Source organism: Eretmochelys imbricata, chromosome 6 (assembly GCF_965152235.1).
Source record: "Eretmochelys imbricata isolate rEreImb1 chromosome 6, rEreImb1.hap1, whole genome shotgun sequence".
In the NCBI taxonomy this organism is placed as follows: Eukaryota; Metazoa; Chordata; order Testudines; family Cheloniidae; genus Eretmochelys; species Eretmochelys imbricata.
The window spans coordinates 33,294,492-33,319,501 of NC_135577.1; the positions used below are offsets into that span (position 1 = coordinate 33,294,492).

Below are 25,010 nucleotides of genomic sequence, written 5' to 3' on the forward strand. Positions count from 1 at the left end.
TGAGAACTGCTAATGTTCTGCCAAGTGACTTCTAGGGAGCTACAGCATACGGGCTGCATGGGAGCACAGTAGGTACATATGTGGGGACTTTTAGAGGCAGTTTATTAGCTGGCTTGGGAACTTATTTAATTAAACTTGCTTTCAAGGAGCTAATTATGTGGCATTCCCTGTGGAGCTCACGTACAGGTGGGAGTTCCTTGAGCCTATTGCCGGACTTTTGCAGAGGAAGTAAAAACAGGTCAGTGGTACTGCTAGAAAGCTTTCTGCTAAGCACTTTACAACAGTGGGTTTAAAACTGTGGGTCATGACCCAGTACTGGTCGTGGAATGTACGGCACTGGGTCGCGGCGGCTCTGATCAGCACCATCGACCGGTCCGTTAAAAGTCCCGTTGGTGGTGCTTCCTGGCTAAGGCAGGCTAGTTCCTTCCTGTTTTGACACTGCTGCGCCCCGGAAGCATCTAGCAGCAGGTCCAGCTCCTTGGTGGCGGGGGGACCACGAGGCTCTGGACGCTGCCCCAACCTGAGCACCGGCTCCGCACTCTGCACAGGGCTGGCGGAGGGGTGCCTGTGGCCAAGAGCTGCGCGGAACCGCTTGTGCGCCTCCGCCCTAGGAGCCAGACCTGCTGCTGGCTGCTTCTGGGGCATAGTACAATCCGTGGTGCCAGGACAGGCAGGAAGCCTGCCTTAGCACCTGCCACTGCGCTGCTGACTGAGAGCTGCATGAGGTAAGCCTGTGCCCCAATCCCCTGCCCCAGCCCTGAGCCAGCCCCCAAACCTGGAGCCCCTTCCTTCACCCCAAACCCCTCATCCCAAGCCCCACCCAAGAACCTGCACCCACAGCCCAGAGCCGCCCCAACCCAGAGCCCCCTCCTGCATCCCAAACCCCTCATCTCCAGCCCCACCCCGCAGCCCACATCCCAACCCTCTGCCCCAGCCCTAAGTCCCTCCTATACCCCAAACCCTTCATTCCCAGCTCCGTTGGGTCGCGGGCATCAACAATTTTCTTCAGAAAAATAGGTTTCCGAGTAACAGCCGTGTTAGTCTGTATTTGCAAAAAGAAAAGGGGACGCACACAAACTCACTCTCCTGCTGGTAATAGCCCATCCAAAGTGACCACTCTCTTTACAATGTGTATGAAAATCAAGGTGGGCCATTTCCAGCACAAAAGTGTGTGTGTGGCGGGGGGGGGGGGGAGCGGAGGGTGAGAAAACCTGGATTTGTGCTGGAAATGGCCCAACTTGATTATCATACACATTGTAAGGAGAGTGATCACTTTAGATAAGTTATTACCAGCAGGAGAGTGGGGTGGGAGGAGGTATTTTTTCATGCTTTGTGTGTATATAAAAAGATCTTCTACACTTTCCACAGTATGCACCCGATGAAGTGAGCTCTAGCTCACGAAAGCTTATGCTCAAATAAATTGGTTAGTCTCTAAGGTGCCACAAGTACTCCTTTTCTTTCTTCAGAAAAATAGTTTAATAGACTCATAGAAAGAATATCAGGGTTGGAAGGGACCTCAGGAGGTCATCTAGTCCAAACCCCTGCTCAAAGCAGGACGAATCCCCAACGAAATCATCCCCAGCCAGGGCTTTGTCAAGCCTGACCTTAAAAACCTCTACAGAAGGAGATTCCACGACCTCCCTAGGTAACCCATTCCAGTGCTTCACCACCCTCCTAGTGAAAAAGTTTTTCCTAATGTCCAACCTAAACCCCCCCCCCACTGCAACTTGAGACCATTGCTCCTTGTTCTGTCATCTGGTTTGAAATCCACTGCTTTACGGTAATGTTTGTCTAGATTTTATCACTATCTATTTAGTGAAGTGATTGTCAGCAAACTGTTAAAATGTAAATGGACAAATGTCATGGAAACAAGGGTCCAGCAAGCCAAATGCTACCATTTTATAGGTTGTATTTATTTAATTTATGAGAAGAAACATAAGTCATTGATATGTCAGATAAGACTCTGAAAGTTATAAATAGTTGTTTAAATTCTCAACAACTCATGTCCTTAAAGTCAGCCTTGATGTAAAAGATTAAAAGGCCTTCTACTTCTGTTGTGCGTATTTGTGTATGCTTTTTTCCAAAATAAAAATAAAGTCCAAATGAAAAGATGTGAGAACTCTTCATGCTGGCTCTTTTTCTCTCCAGTTTGATCCTGAATGTTATTTCAAGTGGTATTTGTAATACTAAATCCTTTTTTATTTTACTCTGAAAAAAGGTGAAAATGTGCATCACTTAATTTATTTTTGCTTTTGCTCCTATCTGGAAAATGGTGGTAATATGGACTTTTTCACACCCTTGTCTGTTGAGAGCTGATTAGGGCAGAGACTGCCTCTTATGATGTGCATGTACTGAGCCTAGAACAACGGGGCTCTGATTTTGTTGGCACATCTAGGTGGTACTGCAATGCAAATAATTAACCGTAATAATGGAAAAAGGAAAATCCAAGGTAGACACTTTGAATCAGTGTGTGAAGGATCAAATGTTTAGTGTATTTGCTTGTCTGGAGCATTTTTCATTGCAATTTGTATGTTTCTTGACAGCTGGGCTGCACAGACAAGTTATATGTCTAGTGCCTGTAAACCTGTTTCATTGAAAATACTCCCTTTAGTGAGTGGTGCAGAAGCAAAGCCAGAAAGGAGAAAAAAGCGCCAACACATTTTCAATACTTGCTTCCTTTTTTCAAAGATACCTTCACTTTAAAAATAATTAGTGAATATGTTCATTTTGCACTTTCTAATAGAATAAATATTTCATTTTTTGTTTTTTCTTACAGGGACTTACTGGAATGTGAACAATTTGCACTTTTAAAGAGACATTTTGTGAGCAGAAGTTGAAAATTAACTACTGTAAAATGCGTTACTTGAATCAAGACATTCCAATTTTATATGAAATTTAAATCCATCTGTGTAAAATTAAATGTAATGAGGTTTCTTTACTGAACCTCCTGCCTGTATGCTCCCAAGTTGGGGGACTTTTTTGTAGTCTATCTTAACGCTTCCATTGTGTATTAGCTAAAATCTGGCTCTCACTGGCTTCTCACATATCTCATTTGGGGCATTTTCAGATGTTGAAATATTGCCTATAAACAAGACTCTAAAATATTAAAATTATTATCACTGATTTTTTTTGTTTACCTTCGTTATCATACGGAACTTAAAAAATGTGATAAATTTTATCTATGTTGCACTGAGGTATTTCTATCATGCATGTTTCATGCATTGCTGAAGAAGTGATACCAGACATAGTAGTCTGGCCAAAAGACTGTAGTGAAACATATTAAATCAACCACAGTGAATGAGGAGGACAATATTAAAATGAAATTACTCATTTAAAAGAGAAGGTCATCCATTTTAAATTTAGGACTTGATACAGTGCCCAATTAAATCAATTAATAGACTCTCATTGGCTTCAGTGGGCTTTGGATCAGGTCTTTAGTGTAAATCTCTAAAGTATAGACTTAATTGGCCTGATCTTGACTCCTATACAAGGCATATACCTGCTGATCTGAAAGGGGAGTTTACCTGAACTAGGAGTACAGGATGGCTCCTGTATGGAAAATTATCTAATAGTTGACCTACATAAATTCTAAATCTTTAACTTTATTTAAATTAGAAGTGTATTGCAGCAAAACTGCAATAAATCTTTCAATACTTTACACAACATATCATTGCCTTTAGGGTTTGGCAAAAACAGCTACCAATATATGGTGTTTAATCAACACTAAAAGAGTTGGTTGTCATATCTTCATTCTAATTTGCCTTAAAATTCTCAGCTGTTTAATATATGTAATTATTGTAATAATTTGTACCTAATTAATACTTACTAAATCTGACTACCTTTGTGTTGATGAGGATTTTCTGATTTGCATGTCAAAGGTACAGCCAGATTTAATCTAGTAACCTCACTCTGTACGCAGCTGAAAGCAGCCCCACCACAATACACCCATCAGTTTTGCCATTGTACTGTGCTTTAGTCACAGACCCTCTCCATCACTGTGACCACTGATCAGTGAAACTGTGTCCACTTGTTCATTCACAACTACGTTTAGCTACAGTCTTAGGCCTGGTCTACACTACAAAGTTAGGTCAATGTAAGGCAGTTTACGTTGACCTAACTTTATTCTGTAGCATAGACTTGCCCTAAGTCACTGGGTCCTCTGCATGCAAAGCAGGGAGGGAGACTATGAACCGGTTGTATTTCCTCCGTCTGCAGAGGGAACTGGGAAATGCAGAGGATGCTGCTGCTGGACTGTGGTTCTCCCGTAGGTTGGGAAGGAAGAAAATGCCACTGCTGCTTCTGAACTTTCTTGTCCCCCATTAAATGGTGTTGAAAAGAATCCTCTGTAGTTTGATACTAAGGACTGGGACAGCTGTTTGCCAGGGATGCTAAGTGTTGTCTGCTAACTCTTTATACTGGGTTTTCATCTACGTCTGTCAAAGGGTCACTTCAGTGCTGGTAACAGGCCACATCCCAGGATTTTCATGCAGGCATTTTAGGGCAGCACAGGGAGGTGCCACCTGAGTTCTCCAGGCACCAGAAACCTATTTTTAAGATGCCAAATGTCCTTTCAATGACATATCTGGTGGGTCATTGAGCCTCATTATAATTTCTCCTGTGGGGAGTTTGGGAATGTGAAATAGCGGTCATTAGCCATTTGCTCCAGGGGTAAATGCTGTCCCTTAGAAAATAATAATGGAACACTATATTTCCAGCTGAGGGTGACCTACTAATATAACAGTAAAACACTGAAGGCTAAATTCTACCCTCATTTTCGTCATTGACTTCATTGGGAGATACACAGACATTAAGTAAGGGCAGAATGCACCCACAGGCACTGTTGTTGGTATTCTGTACTTACTCAAGAATAAAACCCCTGTGTCTAGACTAGGAAGGATTTGAAGGTGTGATATAGAATGTGTTGGCTAACATGTTCTAACACATCTGAACAGTCTAGTGCAGATAAGGTACGCTGCCTTTCATACATGCTAAACTGGTTGAGATAAAATATAGGCATTAATTTGACCATCTTAGCACGTTTTAACATATTCACTGCCTTGTTTGAAAAGTCTAGTGTCCCCTTGTTAATTAGAACTTGTTGGCTAATGCATTCTAACATCACACTTTTAAATCCTAGCCCAGGCAAGGTCTAAGTCGGGGTGAGCAAATTACGGCCCGGGGGCCGCATCTGGCCCTTCAGACATTTTAATTTGGCCCTTGAGCTCCCGTCAGGAAGCAGGGTCTGGAGCTTGCCCTGCTCCGGTGCTCCAGCCAGGGAGTGGGGTCAGGGCCTTGCCCCGCTCTGTGTGTACCATGGCTCTGCGCAGCTCCCGGAAGCAGCGACATGTTCCTCCCTCCATCTCTTATGCGTAGGGACAGCCAAGGGGCTCCACGTTCTGCCCCCGCCCCCAAGTGCTGCTCCAGCAGCTCCCATTGGCTGGGAACCATGGCCAATGGGAGCTGCAGGGGGCGGCGCCTCTGGAGGGGGAGCATGCAGAGCTGCCTGGCCACGCCTCTGCGTAGGAGCCAGAAGGGGGACATGCCGCTGCTTCTGGGAGCTGCTTGAGATAAGCACCACCCAGATACTGCACCCCTGACCCCCTCCCATGCCCTCTGAACCCCTTGGTCCCAGCCCAGAGCACTGTCCTGCATCTCAAACCCTCATCCCCAGCCCCACCCCAGAGCCCTCACCCCCTCTCGCACCCCAACCCCCATTTTCATGATCCTTCATGGCCCGCCGTACAATTTCCATACCCAGATGTGGCCTTCAGGCAAAAAAGTTTGCCCACCCCTGGCCTAAGTGATGTCCTGTAGTATAGAGGATTGTTTGAAAATGAGCTGTAGGAATTCTTGGGACGCTAATGATAATATTTTTCTAATGCCTGCATATTTTTGGAGCTCCAAAATGCTTTGTAAACATTAAGCCTCACATTGCCCCTTTGAAGGAGGATGGGAAGGACGTATTCCAGTCCACAGAGAGTGAACTAAGGGGCCAAGAGGAGGCTGGCATGTTCACATTCCAACAGGACTCAATTTCACAGAAGACAACTAGTTTAAATCAGACAGTTTGAAGCTTAAACAACCCGAGGGACAAGGCTTGTAGTTTACACTTATTTATACAAGAAATGTGGAAAACAGCCCAGAGATTTATAAAATAGCCATCAGGCCACAGAGAAGGGTCTATGGAAGAAGCAAAAGAGCTTTGTAAGTTGTTGGCAAGCAGCTCTCAGTCCCTGTTGTGGCTGCATATACTTAGAGATTCTAAAAATGTCATTCAACAGGAAGAAGATATGGATAGGTGTCTTAAAAAGCACAATAGTCTCAATACCTGGCTGGAGATTCATTACTTCGGGCCCCATTTAGCACGTAAGGCAGTCACTTTGAATCCATTGCACACTAAATCAGTGAAAATTACATCCATTTTCTGACCAGTCCCTACATACTGTGTAATTAAATCACCATTTATAACACTGTGGTTTTGGCCCAGACTTCTGTAGGAGTTGCTCTTGTTTACACAAAGCCTGGAGTTAGCCTGTTTAGTCCAATGAATCATAGCTAAAGCTGAAAATGGAATTGAGGAGGTCAGCCATCTACTCCTCTGTTTTGACCACTAGGCCCTGTTTCGATATTATGATGAAGTGCACTATAGAAAATCTGAAGTTAGATCCTGGGTGTTCAGCGACTGTATCTATGGTGCAATACTTAGCATCACAGACAAACCAGGATATTACTGGAATATAATGACTTGCAATAATTAATCTGTTTATATGGGAATGTATATGATGAAGTCTATAGCTCATTTGCTGTATAATCTGAGAGAGGCAGAATGGTCTAATGTATAATGCAGGCGATGACATGAAAACAGAGTTCTGTTTCCAAATCTGCAAATGACTTGACTTTGAAAGCCACGTACCCTCTCTGGGCCTCTCCAGGTGCATTTTTGCCTGTGCAGTTCTAAAACTCTGGATTGTCATCTAAGTTTTTAAGCACTCAGTTTAAATCTCAAGAGGGGATTTTTAGTTAATGCACTAGGATTGATTGATACTCACGTTTCACTAAAATCATTTGGCCAAAAATATATTTTGGAGACACGTTACATGTATTATAGGAAAAATAAATATTCAGGAGAATGCAGACAATTTATATAACATGAGGATACTATTTATATACCTTTCATAATGTGCTTTGAGTTTCTCAAAAGAAAGATGCTAAGTACAAATTATTATTTGTTGTAGGTACTTTGTTGAAAAACTCGAGCAAACTTTGCTGTTGGTGCACTGTGTCTTTTGGAAAATAAATATATTGCTTGGTTCTTTTGAGAACAGCATCAAGACCATAAGCTCCCTGGGACAGGGATATGGGTGAGATTTTCACCCCTGCTATGGCCACTGTACAGTCCTGTGCAATGTACAGGGGCTGTAAAAGCCCTGCGGCCAGCCAGGGGCGAATTCTACCCAACAAATGAGTTGTATGGGACAGCTGTAGGCTCTCAAGTGCAAGCCCTGGAAGAGGCTGAGGGTGCATGGTAGGGGCATACCAGAAGACTAGGAGGGTGTTGTGCTATAGTACTTTGTGGTGTTGGGATTCTGGGCAGTTACCATGAATTGAGAGGTCATATGTGGCTTAATGCCACCTTTCCCTTTTCACCCCCAGGGCACTGCACAGTATCTCACTCAAAGTTGTCTTCTGTATCTTGTCCCACGCTGGTTGTGCTGTCAGTGTTTAATGAAGAATAAGAAACTGATATAAATAGTTGGCATAGCTAAGTAACTAATAACTGTAGGGTGTTTGGTGATTAGGAAGAGTCCTCTTGCCAGGGATCCTAAGGCTATTTTAGAATTTGACAAACAGATGGCACATAACTATGACGTGTTTGACATGCCCACCTCTTTTAGCCTCTCTCATGCCAGCAGTGTAATTTATCAAACTGGTATGTCTGAAACACTTGCTCAGTCTCACAGATTCACAAAATGATTTATCTGTATGGTGCCATGTTTTGCCATGTTTTCTCAGAGTTAGACACGTTTCCTTATGGGTCTAGTACAATTTTCACTAAAGTGACAAAAACAAATTTCTTTTTACTTGCACCCACGACTCTCACTGTCCCTCAGGATGTTGTCTTTTGTGGAATGAGGCAGTAAAAGCACAGGTGCCAGCTGCCTCTGGGCCCCAGGTTGCTCAAGCCCCCCACTCCGCCGCAGGCCCTGCCCCCACACAACCCCTTCCCCCAACTGCCTGTCCAACTCCGCCCCTTCTTCTAAGCCCCCTGCCTCATCCCATCCCTGCCCCCCCTTCCCACCCAGTTCTGCCTCCTCCCTCCAGCACCTCCTGCATGCCACAGAACAACTGATCACAGCGGGTGGGAGGCACTGGGAGGGAGAGGGAGGAACTGATGAGTGGGGCCACTGACGGATGGGAGGCACTGAGGGGGAGAGAGGGAAGCTTGGCTGCCAGTGGGTGCTAAGCACCCACTAATTTTTTTCCATGGGTGCTCTAGCCCTTGAGTACCCTCAGAGTCAGTGCCTATGAGTAAAAGTTTCAAACAGGATTGTTTTAACAGCAGTCGTGACTGAATCTGCCCAGATATATCTCAGATCAGCTGGCCCCAGCTGACGCCCACTCAAAATATGCAAGTGTAAAGTTCACTTAGATGTCTCAGGGCCAGACCAGTGCCCCTGTCTTGCCTTTGACTTTTTAGATGTAGATACTCAGAGGAAATCTTACCGGTAGCACAGCTGGATGCATAGATGAGTAGAGACTTTTCAGAGGCCATTTTTTATGCCTCTAATGTGGGTACAAGCTTTGAAATTCTAGCTATTTGTCTCTTCATTGCCTGGAATGCTGCATGGGTTGTTGGCAGGTGGTATCCTAAATATAACACAGCTAGCATTATCTCCCTAAAAGACCACAAACTTTTATATCTGTAATTCTTCTAAGGCACAATTCCAGTACTCGATATGAAACGCGCCTCACTGTGCATCTTGTAACATCAGCTTTTTATAAGATATATGTAACGATGCCTGCTGCAGATCTTTTAAAAGGCTGATGTTACGCTACATGCTTCATCACACGTCTTTTATTTCTTTGTTCTCTGGAGGATGAGAGCCCAGAGGTTGTTCCTATATTCAAGTCTGCCACTCAACTCTATACCATGCTGCCTGCAACCTAGTTAAGAAATGCAGAGTGCGCTGAACTAATATTATGTCACTTTCCAATTTTAAAATACGCAAAGGGCAGTTTTGACTCACTTGTAATTAATTGTCAAGGGTGCCTACAGTATGGGAAGCACACTTTTGTGGTGTTATAAGTGGAAATCAAATTAATATAGTCAATTTTAAAGCATGTTATAGTTGTATCTTTTGGTAGTCTATATTCCTCTGTTTAATTAAATCTATAAATTTATTTATCTACTTTAAATTTTTAGTCATGATATTGTTATAGCATGTAGAACTTGTTCCCTCCAAAATAAGGTGGATTTAATAGTTTTATCAAATGTAATGCAAAGAAGGTTTGTCCTTTATTTCCATCCAACATCTAATTAATGAAAATGACTGAATCTGGCATGACCAATCCCTCAACCAGCAACAATGAACAATCACCTAGAAGCAAAGAGAAAATTAGGGTAATTGGTAGTACACAATACTGTTTGGATTGCAGATCTCTGACTTTTTGAGTGCAGACAGTAGATCAGAATCCCTTGTAAGTATAATTCTTCAGATTTTCAGGAAAGAAACCATTCTGGTTCTCAACCTAAAGAACCATTCATTTTCTCAAGCCAATTTAAAATACTGATGATTTGCTAAACTGCTCCTAAAACTCGTTACCATTTTATGTGCTTTATATAGAAATTTACGCTCTTATCCCACGGCTGTACATGCTAGTATCTTTATTATAAGGTAATGGAGAACAAAGCGTTTCACAGAATATCAGGGTTGGAAGGGAACTCAGGACGTCATCTAGTCCAATCCCCTGCTCAAAGCAGGACCAATCCCCAACTAAATCATCCCAGCTAGGGCTTTGTCAAGCCTGACCTTAAAAACCTCTCCACCACCTCTCTATGTAACCCATTCCAGTGCTTCACCACCCTCCTAGTGAAAAGGTTTTTCCTAATATCCAACCTAAACCTCCTCCACCGCAACTTGAGACCATTACTCCTCGTTCTGTCATCTGGTACCACTGAGAACAGTTTAGATTCATCCTCTTTGGAACCCCCTTTCAGGTACTTGAAAGCAGCTATCAAATCCCCCTCATTCTTCTCTTCCGCAGACTAAATAATCCTAGTTCCCTCAGCCTCTCCTCATAAGTCATGTGCTCCAGCCCCCTAATCATTTCTGTTGCCCTCTGCTGGACTCTTTCCAATTTTTGTTTGTACTGCAGGCATAAGGCTCCTGTGAAACACTCTGGATTTGTGTTCCTTTATGATCTGGCTGAATCTAAACTTTGTAGCATGTAGACATTATACACAGAACTTTATTTATATTTCCCGGGTTGCTTTTAATTCTCTTGAGACAGCTTGTGCAGGTTTAATTAGGCAAAACTTCCATGGACTGATCTGGGAGTTTTGCCTGAAGAAGTCCTGCAAAATATGGCTCCAGTAATTGCAACTTGGTGTTCTGTTTGACTGACAAATACTTTCTAATGAATTCTCTTTGTCTTTGCAGTGTTTTAGATGATGAAGGCAGCAATTTGCGTCAACAGAAGCTTGACAGACAGGTGAGATCTTGGAGTTTGCTTTCGGCCTATTTCCTTTTGACAGGTTAGGGCTTGCTTAACTGGATTACTGTGGAATATGGAGACCTCCTTGCATTGATACACATAGCTGATCGAGGTATCCTACCAGAAAATTACATCTTGAAATATTAGTTCCCCGGCCTTTGGAGTGTGCTATACATGCTTAAGTGTTGGAAAGGAAAGGACTGTGAAGATTACTATTAGTGTTGTCTTTTTCTTATTATTGTGATTTGAGTGGTTTTCATTTTTGTTGACTTAGAGTTGCATTATGATGACCTAGAATGCATTATTCCTTTCACAGACCATGAAAAAACAAAAAAGAAAAGCACAAGGATACTAGTAAGAGTGTTAACCAGCTGAGAATTAACACACAGTTCTCAGAATTGTTCTTCCTTATTGCTGTGTTGTCTGTCTTTCTACCACATTCTTAAATGGCCTACATGAACATTCATTCTGAAGACCTTGAGTGAAATCTTGTCCCCACTGGGTATGTTTACACTGCAATTAGACACCTGCGACTGGTCTGTGCCAGTTGACTCAGACTCATGGGGCTCAGGCTGCAGGGCTGTTTATTTGCAGTGTAGACATTCAGGCTCAGGCTGCAACTCGAGCTCTTGGACCCTCCCACCTTGCAGGGTCCTAAAGCCCGGGTTCCAGCCCAAGCCCAAACGTCTACACTACAATTAAACAGCTCCTGAGCCCTGGGAGCCCGAGGCTCAGGCCAGCTGTGGGGTTTTAATTGCAGTGTAGCCGTAACCATTAAGGTCAAAGGGAATTTTACCATTGACTTTAGTGGAGTTAGGGTTTCACCCCTTGTCTTTCATTTCTGCTTGGCCTCCTTTCGAAGAACCTCTGGCTCTCTTTCAACATGCTTTTATGTATCAAACTTGATCTTCTGTTACCTTTGTTTCCATTGTAATGTCCACTCCACACCCATCAGATTAGGGTTAGGGTCTTGCAGTCTGTGCCCCATTTTCAATATCAAATACTTTATATCTATGCCATCTTGCCTCTGATTGCAGTGTTGTTATAGCCATGCTGTTCCCAGGATATTAGAGAGACAAGACGGGTGAGGTAATATCTTTTATTGGACCAACATCTGTTGGAGAAAGAGACAAGCTTTCGAGCTACACAGAGCTTTTCTTCAGGCTTGGGAAAGGTACTCAGTGTCACAGCTAAATATAAGGTGGATCAGATTGTTTAGCATAAGTAGTTAACACATATTCTAAGGGACGATTGAAGGTGAAGTGGCCTGTTAACACCTCTGGGAACTTAAATTCATATCTTTGCTAGGCACTAAAAATCCTGGTCTTAATAAAGACACTGGATTTATGGTTTATTACAATAGTCAGTAACCCACTAACCCCACTCTTTTTCCTATAACTCCAGAGGTATTAATAGGCCACTTCACCTCGAATAGTTCTTTAGAATATGTGTTAACTGCTTATGCTAAACAATCCGTTCTACCTTGTATTTAGGTGTGATACTCTGAGTACGTTTCCCAGACTGGAAGAAGAGCTCTGTGTAGCTTGAAAGCTTGTCTCTTTCTCCAACAGAAGTTGGTCCAATAAAAGATATTACCTCACCCACCTTGTCTCTCATGTTGCGTCTGAATCAGATTCTGACTTCTAATTCATGTTGAGTAGCAGCACATCATTCATGGAGTAAAGTAGTACTCAACATGAGGGAAGGCTGGCAGAAACTGATCCTCTCTGGATATTCCTCTACTTTAATCCAGCCCTTTTGCTATTTATAACAGCATTGTATTTTCTTTTTCTCTCTACATGGAGAGAAGTCAAAAGACAACCCATGTAAAAACAGCATAGTACAGAGAAAGGGGACAAATAAGACACTAGGTTATTAAAATTAAACCACCTTAACCCCTCTAGTTTCTTGTGGATGTTCAAAGTGGCTGTGATAGAATGACATCTCATAAATATACATTGGCTTCTGTCAGGGTATACCCCGCCAAGTCTGAACTCTGGGTACAGATGTGGGGACCCGCATGAAAGACCCCCTAAGCTTATCTTCTGCCAGCTTAGGTTAAAACTCTTCCAAGGCACAGTCTTCTGTCTTGGATTTTCACAAATATTCAGGGAAGGGTCACTTGGAATCCCTGTCCCCCCAAAATATCTCTTCAAGCCTCTTCACCCCCTTTCCTGGGGAGGCTTGAGAATAAAATACCAACCAGTTGCCTTAGCAATGTGAGCACAGACCAACCCCTTGTCTAAGGACTTTGGAATCAAAGGATTCTTTAAAAAAGGGTAAATTTTATTTAAAAAAAAGAGAAACACATCTGAAAACTCAGGCTTTAGGGATTAAACCCAAAAATAACTTTTTTGGGGTTCAGCTTAAAGGTTACAAGCAAAACAAAAGCACCTGGGTTTAGCACAGAGGACTCCACAAACCAAAAAGGTTCCTAATCGCATCTGTCTTAACTTTTCCTGTGCTACTTACATATCTTGGCTTCCAAATGAGGAGTTTCTAGGTATGATGCTGATGATTTCCCATACCTGGCTTAAAGCTTACAGCTTGTTGCTGCCTTCTCCTCTCTCCAGCCCAAGAGACAAAGAAAAAAAACCCACACCCAGCAATTTTTCCCATTTGAAAAGATACAGCCTCCCTATTGGTTCCCTGGTCAGGTGCCAACTCAGGTTAAGCGTCTCTTAACCCTTTACAGTTAAGGCAATTAGGGTACAGCTGCTATAGCTACTGACTGGGTGTCTGCAAAAGGGAGCTTTCTCCCCCCTCCCCCCCAATTTATCATAGCTTCCATCACATTCTAAACTTAGAAACATCTGGAGGGAGAAACTTATGCAATCGTAAAGACAAGCCTCTGCCTTCTAGCAGTTAATACTTGCTTTTCACCTGGTGTAAATGAGAATTGAAATTGAAAATAGGGTGTGTAATTAAAATTCAGCATGTATCATTGTTACACTGGGCTTGTGCCCAGTCTTGTCACTTGACTGTAGTTTACAGATTCTTTTCTTGATTTACATAAACATAAATCAGTGTTTTCATGCCTCGTGCTCTTGGTTATCATATTAATTCACAGTGCTCCCACGTTGTTGGCTTCCCAAAAGATTTTTTTTATCTAGCTCTGACAGCCAGTAGACTGCTCAGAAACATCTATTTGACCTGTTTGGTACTTTCAATAGAGTTTTTAGAAGGGTTTTCTATGGCTTGGCATCCCAACGTCCTATTAGACTCCACTCTTGCCACTTGAAAATAGCATACAAGGTGGCCTGCTATTGCAGGAGTTGTAAGGATATCTGTTGTGATTTACTGGGAGTTCTACAGTATGAAGTCAAATAACATTCAGTTAAGCAGCATTCGCAGAACAGAAGCTATGTGCACACAGACTCCCCGAGAAAAGTGACATTTATTCTAACAGTAAAGTACTTTTCTTTGTATTTCCCCCAGCGAGCACTGCTAGAACAGAAGCAGAAAAAAAAACGCCAGGAGCCACTGATGGTTCAGTCCAATGTAGACAGCCGCACAAGAACGCGCAGAATGAAACATTCAGAGGAACAAGCGCCATTGGTTGAATCGTATCTTAACAGCAACAGCAGCACCATTTTTCATGGTATATTGACGTGATCTATAGCGTGCATGTTTACTGCTAGAAGTCCTGTTATTTTGTTGAAAAATGAAGTCAGCGTGGGAACAAGAATATAATCTTTTAAATGAATGCCCTGAAAGCTTAGCTCAGCTGTGTTTGGGGATGAGAATGATAATAACTATGCAGAATCCCAGAATAACCACCCCCATAACTTTAAAATGAACTTTTTCGACAGTGGAAACTTTCAGTAAGATGTCATCCTGGCTTGGGTTCCTGCTCTCCATACTTTACACTCTCCCTTTAAATCTGATTTCAATATGTGAAAGGATGTTGTTGAATGTTTTGAACAAAGATAAAATATGGTAATGTACCATAATACTGGGAGGGGCTACGTGAAATCCAGGTTTGAGTCTCCACATTACTCACAAATTGTGAGTGAATTTTTTTTTCTTTTCTGTGGAATTTATTCATAGAAGTTCCAGAATGCATCAACTATGAATAAGGGTTTTTGAATAATAAACCTCTTTTAACCATGCTTCTGAAAGCTGTTTAAGTAACAGATCTGATTTCAGATGAAGGGGAAAAAACACATTATTTTCTCTCATAATCAGAGAAAAACATATAAAAAGACTATTTTTTTCCCATGCTGTCTAGGAAGTTGATTTTGTACAGAATTTTATGAAAATGTTTTCTTTGGTAGCTAGCTACAGGAGATAGAAAATTTCCTTTTACTTCTTTCTCATTGTAACAGCTAAACACAGGTGCAAAACCCTGTCCTATGAAATGTTATTTTATGATACACAGCAGCAATTGCCTTCTAAGCCACCCTTTAATGTAAACTTAAATAACAAGGATTTCAAGTCTGCTACAGACCGGAGAAACCAGACATCTCACAAACAGTAGTGAAATCCTTATTTATACTACGCTGAATCCTGCAAGTGCTTGCACCCTGGGCAACCATTCTGACATCAGTAGAGGTTGCCTGGGGTGTGTGTTAAGGCAGAATTTGGCCCTTCATATCACATCACATCAATCTTTTTCCACTCAGGTCGTTCCCTGGAACAGTTACGTCTAGGCCTCAAATTACTTTATTTTAAATTCTCTCTCCAACCCTGCCACCAAAGGATGTCAGTGGACAGCACAGACTTTCAAACCCTGATAAAGAAACAAGACACTCTATTTTACAATGTCATGTAAACCATTAAATTAGGTTCTTTTTACATCTGACATAGTACAAGTAAATAAGATGGGCAGAATAGCCTAGTACTGAAAATGCATTAGTAATATGTAGCTATATTTTCTCACATTCAGCCTTTGGTTTGTAAACTTCTGGGGATAGCTCTCCAGGTAATCAACTGTTGGCGCATTTATCAGAAGCCTCAATTTAACAGCATTTCATTACCCAATAAAGTGGTTTGTTGCATTGTAAAATCCTCTCTCAGGAGCATTATTCTTGAAAACATTGTGAGAACTACAGAAGTGTCCTTTTTTTGTTGTATTTTTCTTCAGGAGTATGGTTGGTAGTGTCAAGATTCATCTGCTGTGTGGGGCATATTTGGGTTTCAGTGGCCATTTTCAACGACAGTATTCATCTCCAATGAAAATGTTGGTATCTGGGAGTGTTGGATGCATGAGACAGCTGGGCTGTATCTAAAGAACTGTTCTGCTCTTTCCCATTCACTTGTTTCTGTTATGGGTGTGCTTTAAAATGACTCTTTGTGGGAACTGGTGTCCTACTGCATAAACTGTACTGCATATATGAGCGAGTCCGTGAGATTCATTCCTATGTAGCAGGCACTGCACATGTACCACCCCACATATTTTTTTTCCTTGTAAAATTCCTGTCTGTAAACTTCAATAGGAAGGTGTAACACAGGAATGCTTGTTTAATTTGATGAGTAAAATTAAGCCTGCCTCTGGTGGGAGGTTGGATGATTAGATTATGGGGTGTATGTATAATGAGAGGTCAGGAACAGGGTAACATGATTCCTTGTTCCCATCATATTGGAGCTTGTCTACACTGGGAAATTGACAGCACAGCTATAGTGGAATAATCTAGTCAGCTATGGATATTCCAGAATAGCTCCCCCTGTCAACACTTTATTCAGGAATAAACAAATCTTTATCCCACAGTAAAGTTACTTTTATTCCAGAATAGCGTTCATACAAGGAGCTATTCAGGAATAGCAATAGTAGACTATCTTCTCCTGCTCTAGCTGTGCTATCATCAGTTTCCTTTTTTAGACAATCCTTAGCTGGTGTTGGAATTCTGCAGGGAGCTGCAGAATGATTACTGCTAATCCAATTTTAATCTATAATCTTAAACTAAAATAGGGAAAGAATACATTAAGAATTACTTAGACAAGTTAGATGTCTTCAATTTGGCAGGGCCTGTCAAAATACTTCCTGGTATACTTACGGATCTGGTTGAAGAGATCTCTGAGCCATTAGTGATTATCTTTGAGAGCTTGTGGAGGACGGGAGATCCCAGAGGACTGGAAAAGGGCAAATATAGGACACATCTATAAAAAGGGGAATAGGGACAACCCAGGGAATTATAGACCAGTCATCTTAACAGAAAGATAATGAACCAAATAATCCAAAGAGTCGGTTTGTAAACACCTAGATGATAATAAGGTGATCAGGAACTGTCAACATGGATTTGTCAAGAACAAATCATGTCACACCAGCCTAATGTCTTTCTATGACAGGGTAACAAGCTTTGTGGGTAAACAGAAGCAGTAGATGTGATCTATCTCGACATTAGTAAGGTTTTTGATTCAGTCCCACATGATCTTCTCATAAGCAAAGTTGGGAAATATAGCCTAGACAAACCTACTATAAGATGGGTGCACAACCAGTTATAGTTAGCAGCCAAGTAGACTTCCCTAGATATTAACAAAATGATATGGTTAAACTCTTAACATGGAGGTGAGAGGCCAGTTTGTTATGCCCATTCATTTCTTGGTGTGTGTTAAAATTGCCAGTGAGAGTCCCCATTAGCACCCTTAGTGACATGGGTGATGACACTTCTCCATTCAGGAAATGGACTGAAACCATAACTCATTTTGCATATGTCACCAATCACTCAGTAGCTGGTAATTATTTTTCAGTCTCCAATGACCTTTGGCCTAGGACTGAAAGGTTTTGTGTCCCTGAGCCCATCTGTAATCCCATATAGAATTACATGTTTTTCATCTTTCATTCAATTACCATATTAGCATTGGTAGCAATTAATACTATAGGATAACTTCAGAAAGCAACAATATTTGTCAGGAAAAGGCAAGCTTCAGGTAAAGTGTGGGCTTCTAGCATCAATGTGCCAGTCCTTAAAGTGACTGAATTGAGCTAAACAATTAGTAAGGAACAATGACAACACTGATAGAATCTTTTCCCCGTGAGTATTAGTTGAGCTTCTACTTCTAACAGTCTAGCAACTGTATTATTTCCATATTAGATAGCCATTGTGGATGGACCATTTCAGATCCATCTGGCCCTACTGAAAATACTTAAAACTATTACTGAAATATAAAGCTTATATTAAACAGCAGTATTTGTAGACAGATGATCTACAAATGGGGCCCTTGTATGAAAGAGGAGTTTTGTTTTGTACTGCTGTTTGGAAGAAATTACAAAATTACCTGTAGAGCAACAGCTGTGTTTTAAAACATCTTTATTTGATCCCAGATTTGTGTTAGCCTAGTAACCAGACCTATGCTGATGTAGAATAATGCTTTCACATATTTATAAAGAACTGACCTTTTCCACTGCTCCTTTAAATTTTCTGCAGAAATGAAAGGCAATTTTCATAGGTAAGAAGGTATCATTTTTTTTCCTGTGAAAATGGTGAGTTTCCACTTGGGACAAATTCCTTTTTTTGCAATTTTGAGAGAGGCTAGAATCTGAACAAGGCAAAGTCTGCTTTTATTAATGTTACTTTTTTTACAGACATGGCTTTTGTATGTTTGGAATTAAAATGTTTTAAATTAAAAACAGAAAAAACCCCTCCTTCAAGTAACTTTGCAACAACTTTTGATTTAGAAGTTTAGATTAACCATGTAAAAGATAGCAACATTACTTTCTCTTTCGTAGCATCTGTGTCAGTCCCAGGATATTAGAAAGACAATGTGGGTGAAGTAATATTTTTGTATTGGACCAATTTCTGTTGGTGAGAGAGACAAGCTTTTGAGCTTACACGGTGCTCTTCAGGTCTAGGAAAGGTACGGAGAGTGTCACAGTTAAATACAAGGTCGAACAGATTGTTTAGCATAAGTAGTTAGCACATATCCCTCCAGTAATGGGGAGAAAGGAAGGGGTGGGGGAGAAAGATGGGTGGGATGCGGCTTTCCACTAAAAGATATTATCTCACCAACCTTATCTCACTAATATCCTGGGACCATCACAGCTACAGCAACACTGAATACTTTCTCTTTGACATTTGGCAACAGGGCTAAATTAGATGTCTGTATTTTGTGCCAAACAGATTTCTGATCACAAGTCATAACTCTGGATTGTTAAATTTGGCATGTCATTCTGTTCTGACACCATAAATGATATGAGAGAGAGAGATTTCCATTGAATGGCAAACTGTCAGATTTTAAGGTGACATCATTTAATCATTCATTTTAAAAACATTTGTGCATGTTCAGCAAAATCTAGTGGTTTGGATCGTGTTTTCTGTTGACTTCAGTTCGAGAAGGTGTTTGTTCTTTTTTGGGAGAAAGCAGGGAATATGTTATCTGCATTAGATCATACTCTTGATAGTTGGAGTGCTGCCTTACTTCTTAATGAGGTGTGGGAGAATTTTGTGTTAGAAGATTATAATAATTTTTAGAAACTCCATGGGTCTCTTATAAATGGCAGCATGAGACCTCTAGCATATGTCCCCAAGATTGAAATCCCCCATGTTAATGTAGTTTAAAAAAGATAGATGTTTGAAGAGTTGCTCATTCTGTTCTCTTGTCTGACTTGATATGTAACAGAAAACCCCCCCGGTGCCTCATTTTGTGATTTACTAGTTAGTACATTGATCCTTGTACTATATTGGGGCATTTCTACAAGGAGTTATACAGTTTATGAGGAGCCATGCTATTTTGAATCACTAAAGAGAGACTCCTACAGCAACTTAAATACTAGTTTTTTCCCCACATGAAGCCCTGTTGGATTCGGTGGCGTTCTGTGCAGGCACAGCAATCTGCCTGCTCGCTGCCGGTTGCAGGCGCCTTAGACTGTAATCTTTTGGGGGAAGAGACTGTCTTGCCAAGTGTTTGAACAGCATCTAGACACGGGAAACCTGATCCTAACTGGGACCTTTGGGCATCACTTCACACATTCAGTTTTACAGGCCTTCTACAAAACTGATGAAAATTGCTGATTTTTTTCAATGAAATTTAACATTTTTACCCATCTTTACTTCACTAGAGAGTTCATGTAACTCTAGGAACATCTCATGCCTTGTAAACTACTTAAAAAGTTATAGTTTAAGCTACGTTGGAACAGTTTTAAAATAGATCAGATAAAATTATAGTGGATCACTGTCCGAATAAACAGTAACATTCTCAAGAGCCAAGAAATTACAAAGAAAGGTGCCAAGCCATTTTTATGGAGATACGTGAGAGCACATCCAAAGAGTAGGCAAAAGCCAGTGCATTTATTAAACTGTTGCTTAATTTTCTTTCCTCGATGCTCCTTCTATTTTCACTTGTCATGAAATGAGAAGTGTGAGAACTTTGATAAATGGACTGAATCGTTGCCTAGTAAAGCTGAGTGAATAATTTGCAATGAATAATTTATCCAGCTGTTTAGCCTCTTTTTCCGCTTGTGCTGTGTTTTTTTTAAGCAGATTGCAAATTCTTCAAATATATTCATTATTCAAATAATCTTTGATCCAGAAGAGTTCTCAGTGGGTATTTAATATTCACTACATTGTGCGTGTGTTGGTTAGTTGCAATTGAGATAGTAAACGTACATGGTATTGTTTCAATTATCCAGTTGTTGCTTCTGGGTATTGGTGTGCCTTTAAATCTCATTTTATTATCTCCACCACTTGCACTTGATTGTCCCATCTTTATCAGGTCCAGTCTGATGATGTGTATTCAAGATGGCAACTAAACTGCGTGTCTCCATGGCCTTGAGCATAAAATGGTGGAAATCTTTCAAATCCTTCCTTGAGGAGGTCACACCTCCGTGATAATATACAGGCATCTACTGATGAAATTTGTGACAGCTTTTCAAAACTAATTAATGCAGCTGGAACCCACACTAATAATTATTTAACTTCAGGTTAATTAGGTCAAAGGATAGCTGACATGATGGAAAGTAATTGGTCCTAAAAAGTTCTTGTGTTTTTAGTTTTTCAGTTAGTAATATCAGCACATTCCATCCCATTTTGATTAAGGCACATTTTAGGACTCCTTCAATAGTGTTTGACCTGGATGGATGGGCATATTAAACAAAATATTAGAATGGCTTTAAATACCGGGCTGGTCATTTAATAACTTGTCAGGAAAATACTGAATTCTACAAACTAGATCATCATCATCATGAAAGACACAAAACCAGAGAAAAACCTCCCTAATTTAAAAAAGGAGAGACAGCTGCAAATATAGAACAGAATTACTGGGCATGTAAATTCAACTGTTTTAAAGTTTATTCACAGCAGAGGCTCTTTGCTGCCCTGGTTAGTCAGAGGCCTTCATGACTGGTGAAACGGAGCCTAACGTGCTGCCTTTCATATTAATCTTGCCATCCTCCCTGAGGGATGGAGTGGTCACTGCCTCTGTTCTATCTCATGCATTATCCACAGTGTTTGGTAATGCTTTGCAAAGGGATTGCAGCCAATGAGCTAGTGACTAGTATCAGTCATTTGCTAAAGACTGTAAGTGGAATGAGGAGTTAGGGTGAAACAGCCCCATTGGCCCATCTGATCATCTGACTTCTGCAGATTTCATGGGTCTATTATGTACAAGTGCGCTAACAAAGGTCTCTCTCGTAAAAGAAAGAAAATGATTAACTCACAGTGTGTTGTAAATTTAAGATGATTTTTAGACTCGTGTGTTGCAGGAGAGGAGCTGTGAGTTTGAAAATTATTTTTATACAGGTTGGGTGCTCTTCTTGCCTTACTCATGTGAGGATTCTCACTTAAGTCAGTAGTATTACTCATATGTAATTCAGGAGACACCATCACAGGGCCTAATAACATCAGCCACACTATCAGAGGCTTGTTCACCTGCACATCCACCAATGTGATATATGCCATCATGTGCCAGCAATGCCCCTCTGCCATGTACATTGGTCAAACTGGACAGTCTCTACGTAAAAGAATAAATGGACACAAATCAAACGTAAAGAATTATAACATTCATAAACCAGTCGGAGAACACTTCAATCTCTCTGGTCATGCGATTACAGACATGAAAGTTGCAATTCTTCAAAAAAAAACTTCAGATCCAGACTCCAGCGAGAAACTGTTGAATTGGAATTCATTTGCAAATTGGATACAATTAACTTAGGCTTGAATAGAGACTGGGAGTGGCTAAGTCATTATGCAAGGTAACCTATTTCCCCTTGTTTTTTCCTATCTCCCCCCCCCCCCCCCAGACGTTCTTGTTAAACCCTGGATTTGTGCTGGAAATGGCCCACCTTGATTATCATACACATTGTAAGGAGAGTGATCACTTTAGATAAGCTATTGCCAGCAGGACAGTGGGGTGCCGGGAGGTATTTTTTCATGCTTTGTGTGTATAAAAGATCTTCTACACTTTCCACACTATGCATCTGATGAAGTGAGCTGTAGCTCACGAAAGCTTATGCTCAAATAAATTGGTTAGTCTCTAAGGAGCCACAAGTACTCCTTTTCTTTTTGCGAATACAGACTAACACGGCTGTTACTCTGAAACAACTCATATGTATTAGGAATCCAGGATTTGGTCCATAGTGGACTTGTCCCATAACTCGTGAATTTGGGGAGTGTTTCAGTGGTTCTCAACCTGTTTACCATTGTGGACTACATATGCAGCTCTTTGTGTGTTATGTGGGCTGCAGCCACACAATATATATACTAGCTGTATGGCTCTGAGGATGTCACATGGGCCGCAGCTATGTGCTGATTGACCGCAAGCAGCCCGCAGGTTGAGAACCACTGGTTTATATCTTCTATGATAGAGACTACTGGGCCACAAGTATCATTGGGCCTTATCTGTTTACTGAGCTTCTGGGGTTTGCCAATGATATTTAAATGATCTCGTGAGCAAGCCAATTCTTTCCTCTAGATTCCTTGCCATATGTAGCTTTTTCTTCCTGAAAGAATTTTTTTATTTTTGTTTCTGGTGCAGGTGAGTGCATAATAATGGCAAATCTAAGCCTTAAAAAAATAGTGGCATGGTATGGGATCCACGTCCTGCAGGGTGGATTCTGTGCAGCTCTAGGGCTAGATCCTCTGCAGATGTAAAGTGCCTCTGAAGTGCTCCTAGCCTCTGTTTGACAGAAGTTGAGAATGGGCAATAGGGAATGGGTCACTTGATGAATAGCTGTTCTTGGCGTTGCCAACTTTCTGATCACACAAAACCGAACACCCTTGCCCCGTCCACTCTCTGAGGCCCCGCCCCTTCTCCAAGACACATGCCCCCCACTCCCTCCATCCCCCCCCCTCCATTGCTCCCTCTCCCCTACCCTCACTCATTTTCACCGGGCTGGGGCAGGGGGTTGGGGTGCGGGCTCCGGCTGGGGGTACAGGTTCTGGGGTGAGACCAGAAATGAGTGGCTTGGGGTTCAGGAGGGGTCTCTGGGCTGGGGCTGAGGGGTTCGGAGTGTGGGCGGGGGCTCAGGGCTGGGGCAGCAGGTTGAGGTGCACGAGGGGGTGTGTACACTGCTGGGGGTGTGGGATCTGAGGTGGGGCCAGGGAATGAGGGGTTTGGGGTGCAGGAGGGATCTGAGTGCTGGGTCAGGGGGTTAGGAGGTGCAGGGGGGGTAAGGAGTGTGGGCTCCAGGCACCAGCCTCGCAGCTCCTTTTGGCCACGTTTCTGGGCGAAGGAGAGCTGCGGAGACGGCACTCAGGATGGGGGCAGTGCACGGAACCTCCCTGGCCGCCCCTGTGCCTAGAGGCCACAAGCACATATCGGCCACTTCTTGGAGCCGCACGGAGCCAGGGCAGGCAGGGAGCCTACCTTAGCCCCTCAGCACCGCGACGGGACTTTTAGCAGCTCGGTCAGCGGTGTTGACTGGACCCACCAGGGTCCCTTGGCGACTGGGCGTTCCAGTCGAAAACAGGATGCCCGCCAACCCTACCTGTTCTGTTCGTTCCCTCTGTAGCACCTGCACTGTTGCAAGACATGATCCTGGGCTAGATGGATCATTGGCCTAACCTATGGCCATTTTATGTTCTTATGTCGTAACTCCGTTGATGACAGTTGACAAAAGTTGAAGATCTAGCCCCTAAAGTTCTTATTGTACTGCTCAGTGTTGGTATATTTGGGGGCTGAAGGGCTTGACCATTTCTTTGTATGTAGTTCGTGAAGATAATTGCTTTAAATGAGTGTGCAAAACCTGAAAAGTATCACAAAGCCACTTTGACAAAAAAAAGTCACTTTATTTCACTTAAGGGCTCTTAACTAGAAGAATAAACTGGTGTGTGTGTATGTGTATGTATATGTTTTAACAAATTTAAATACAGTCCTCCGGCAGTACTGTATAATAAATTGTAAATCTTTATTACTTTGAAAGTCACTGCAATCATGATTATTCTGGCTTTCACAATGAATGCTGTGTTCCATTGAGATTTCTAAAGAATGAACTAATATGCAGCCCTTATAAAGTCAGAGCAACTTTTTTTTTACTTTAAATGGATATATTAAGTCTCTATAAATTAAAGGTCCTTTCTTGCCAAAGCTGATTGTGCTGTGAATTTTACCATAAGAAGTGAGTTTTTGAAGTTAAACTCCAGATGATGCTTTTGCAGGAGTTAGCTGTATACTTAAGGCACTGAAAACTATGGGGGAAAAAAACCAACTAGCATTATCCTATATTATTGAGCTGGCTCATGGGGCTTGATCAGTGATCAGCACTGACAGAGCTTCACTACAGGGAAACTTACAGCAGCTCAGCAGCATAGTAACATTTATGGTGGTATTTTGGGCCTAATGCATAGCAACCAATATATTGTAGGAGGGGGAAGAATGGGAGAAGATGAAATAAGGTAAAAAAAACCCTAGCCTTAACAAATCTGCCAATTTAAATTCCATTGTAGCTCTGCAATTGCTTGTTTGGTTTAATTTCCTCTCCGCACAAACTGAGATGTCAGCCAAACCTTAAACTCTGCTGCACTTGCATTCTTTTCTGTGGCTTCAGAGAGTTCTCATTTCATTCTCTCTCTCTTGTTTTCCTCTCTCTTTTTCTTTTTGGTGGGTGCCCTGAATCTCTCAAGCAGTTCAGGAGGCCGAGCAGGAAGATATAAAGGTGGTAGCAGATGCTCAAGCTCCAAAATCGACTAAAAAAACCAAGGCAGCAGCTGCAAGCTGTCAAACTGGCAGCACGAGAAAGGAGAAAAAGGGGAAACACAAAGGTTAGCTGCATGCTGCTGAATATCAAACATTGGGTTGAGTGGCAAGATGCTTCTGTATTTTTTAAGATTCTTTGAATGTGTGTAATGGTTGTGATAGCTGACAACTGTTTAAAACAAATATTATACAAATGCATACACCAGATGGGAAAATTTGCATTG

At 41.8% G+C, this 25,010-nt stretch overlaps 1 protein-coding gene across 1 annotated transcript in view; it reads left to right on the plus strand.

Annotated features, from left to right (window-relative positions):
• Positions 1-25,010, plus strand: part of TUB (TUB bipartite transcription factor) — a 237,873-nt gene that overhangs the window by 178,921 nt on the left and 33,942 nt on the right. Inside the window, exons 2-4 of the mRNA XM_077820076.1 lie at positions 10,662-10,713; positions 14,155-14,317; positions 24,714-24,851. Coding sequence (XP_077676202.1) covers positions 10,662-10,713; positions 14,155-14,317; positions 24,714-24,851 — 353 coding nt within the window. The remainder of the gene's footprint in view (positions 1-10,661; positions 10,714-14,154; positions 14,318-24,713; positions 24,852-25,010) is intronic.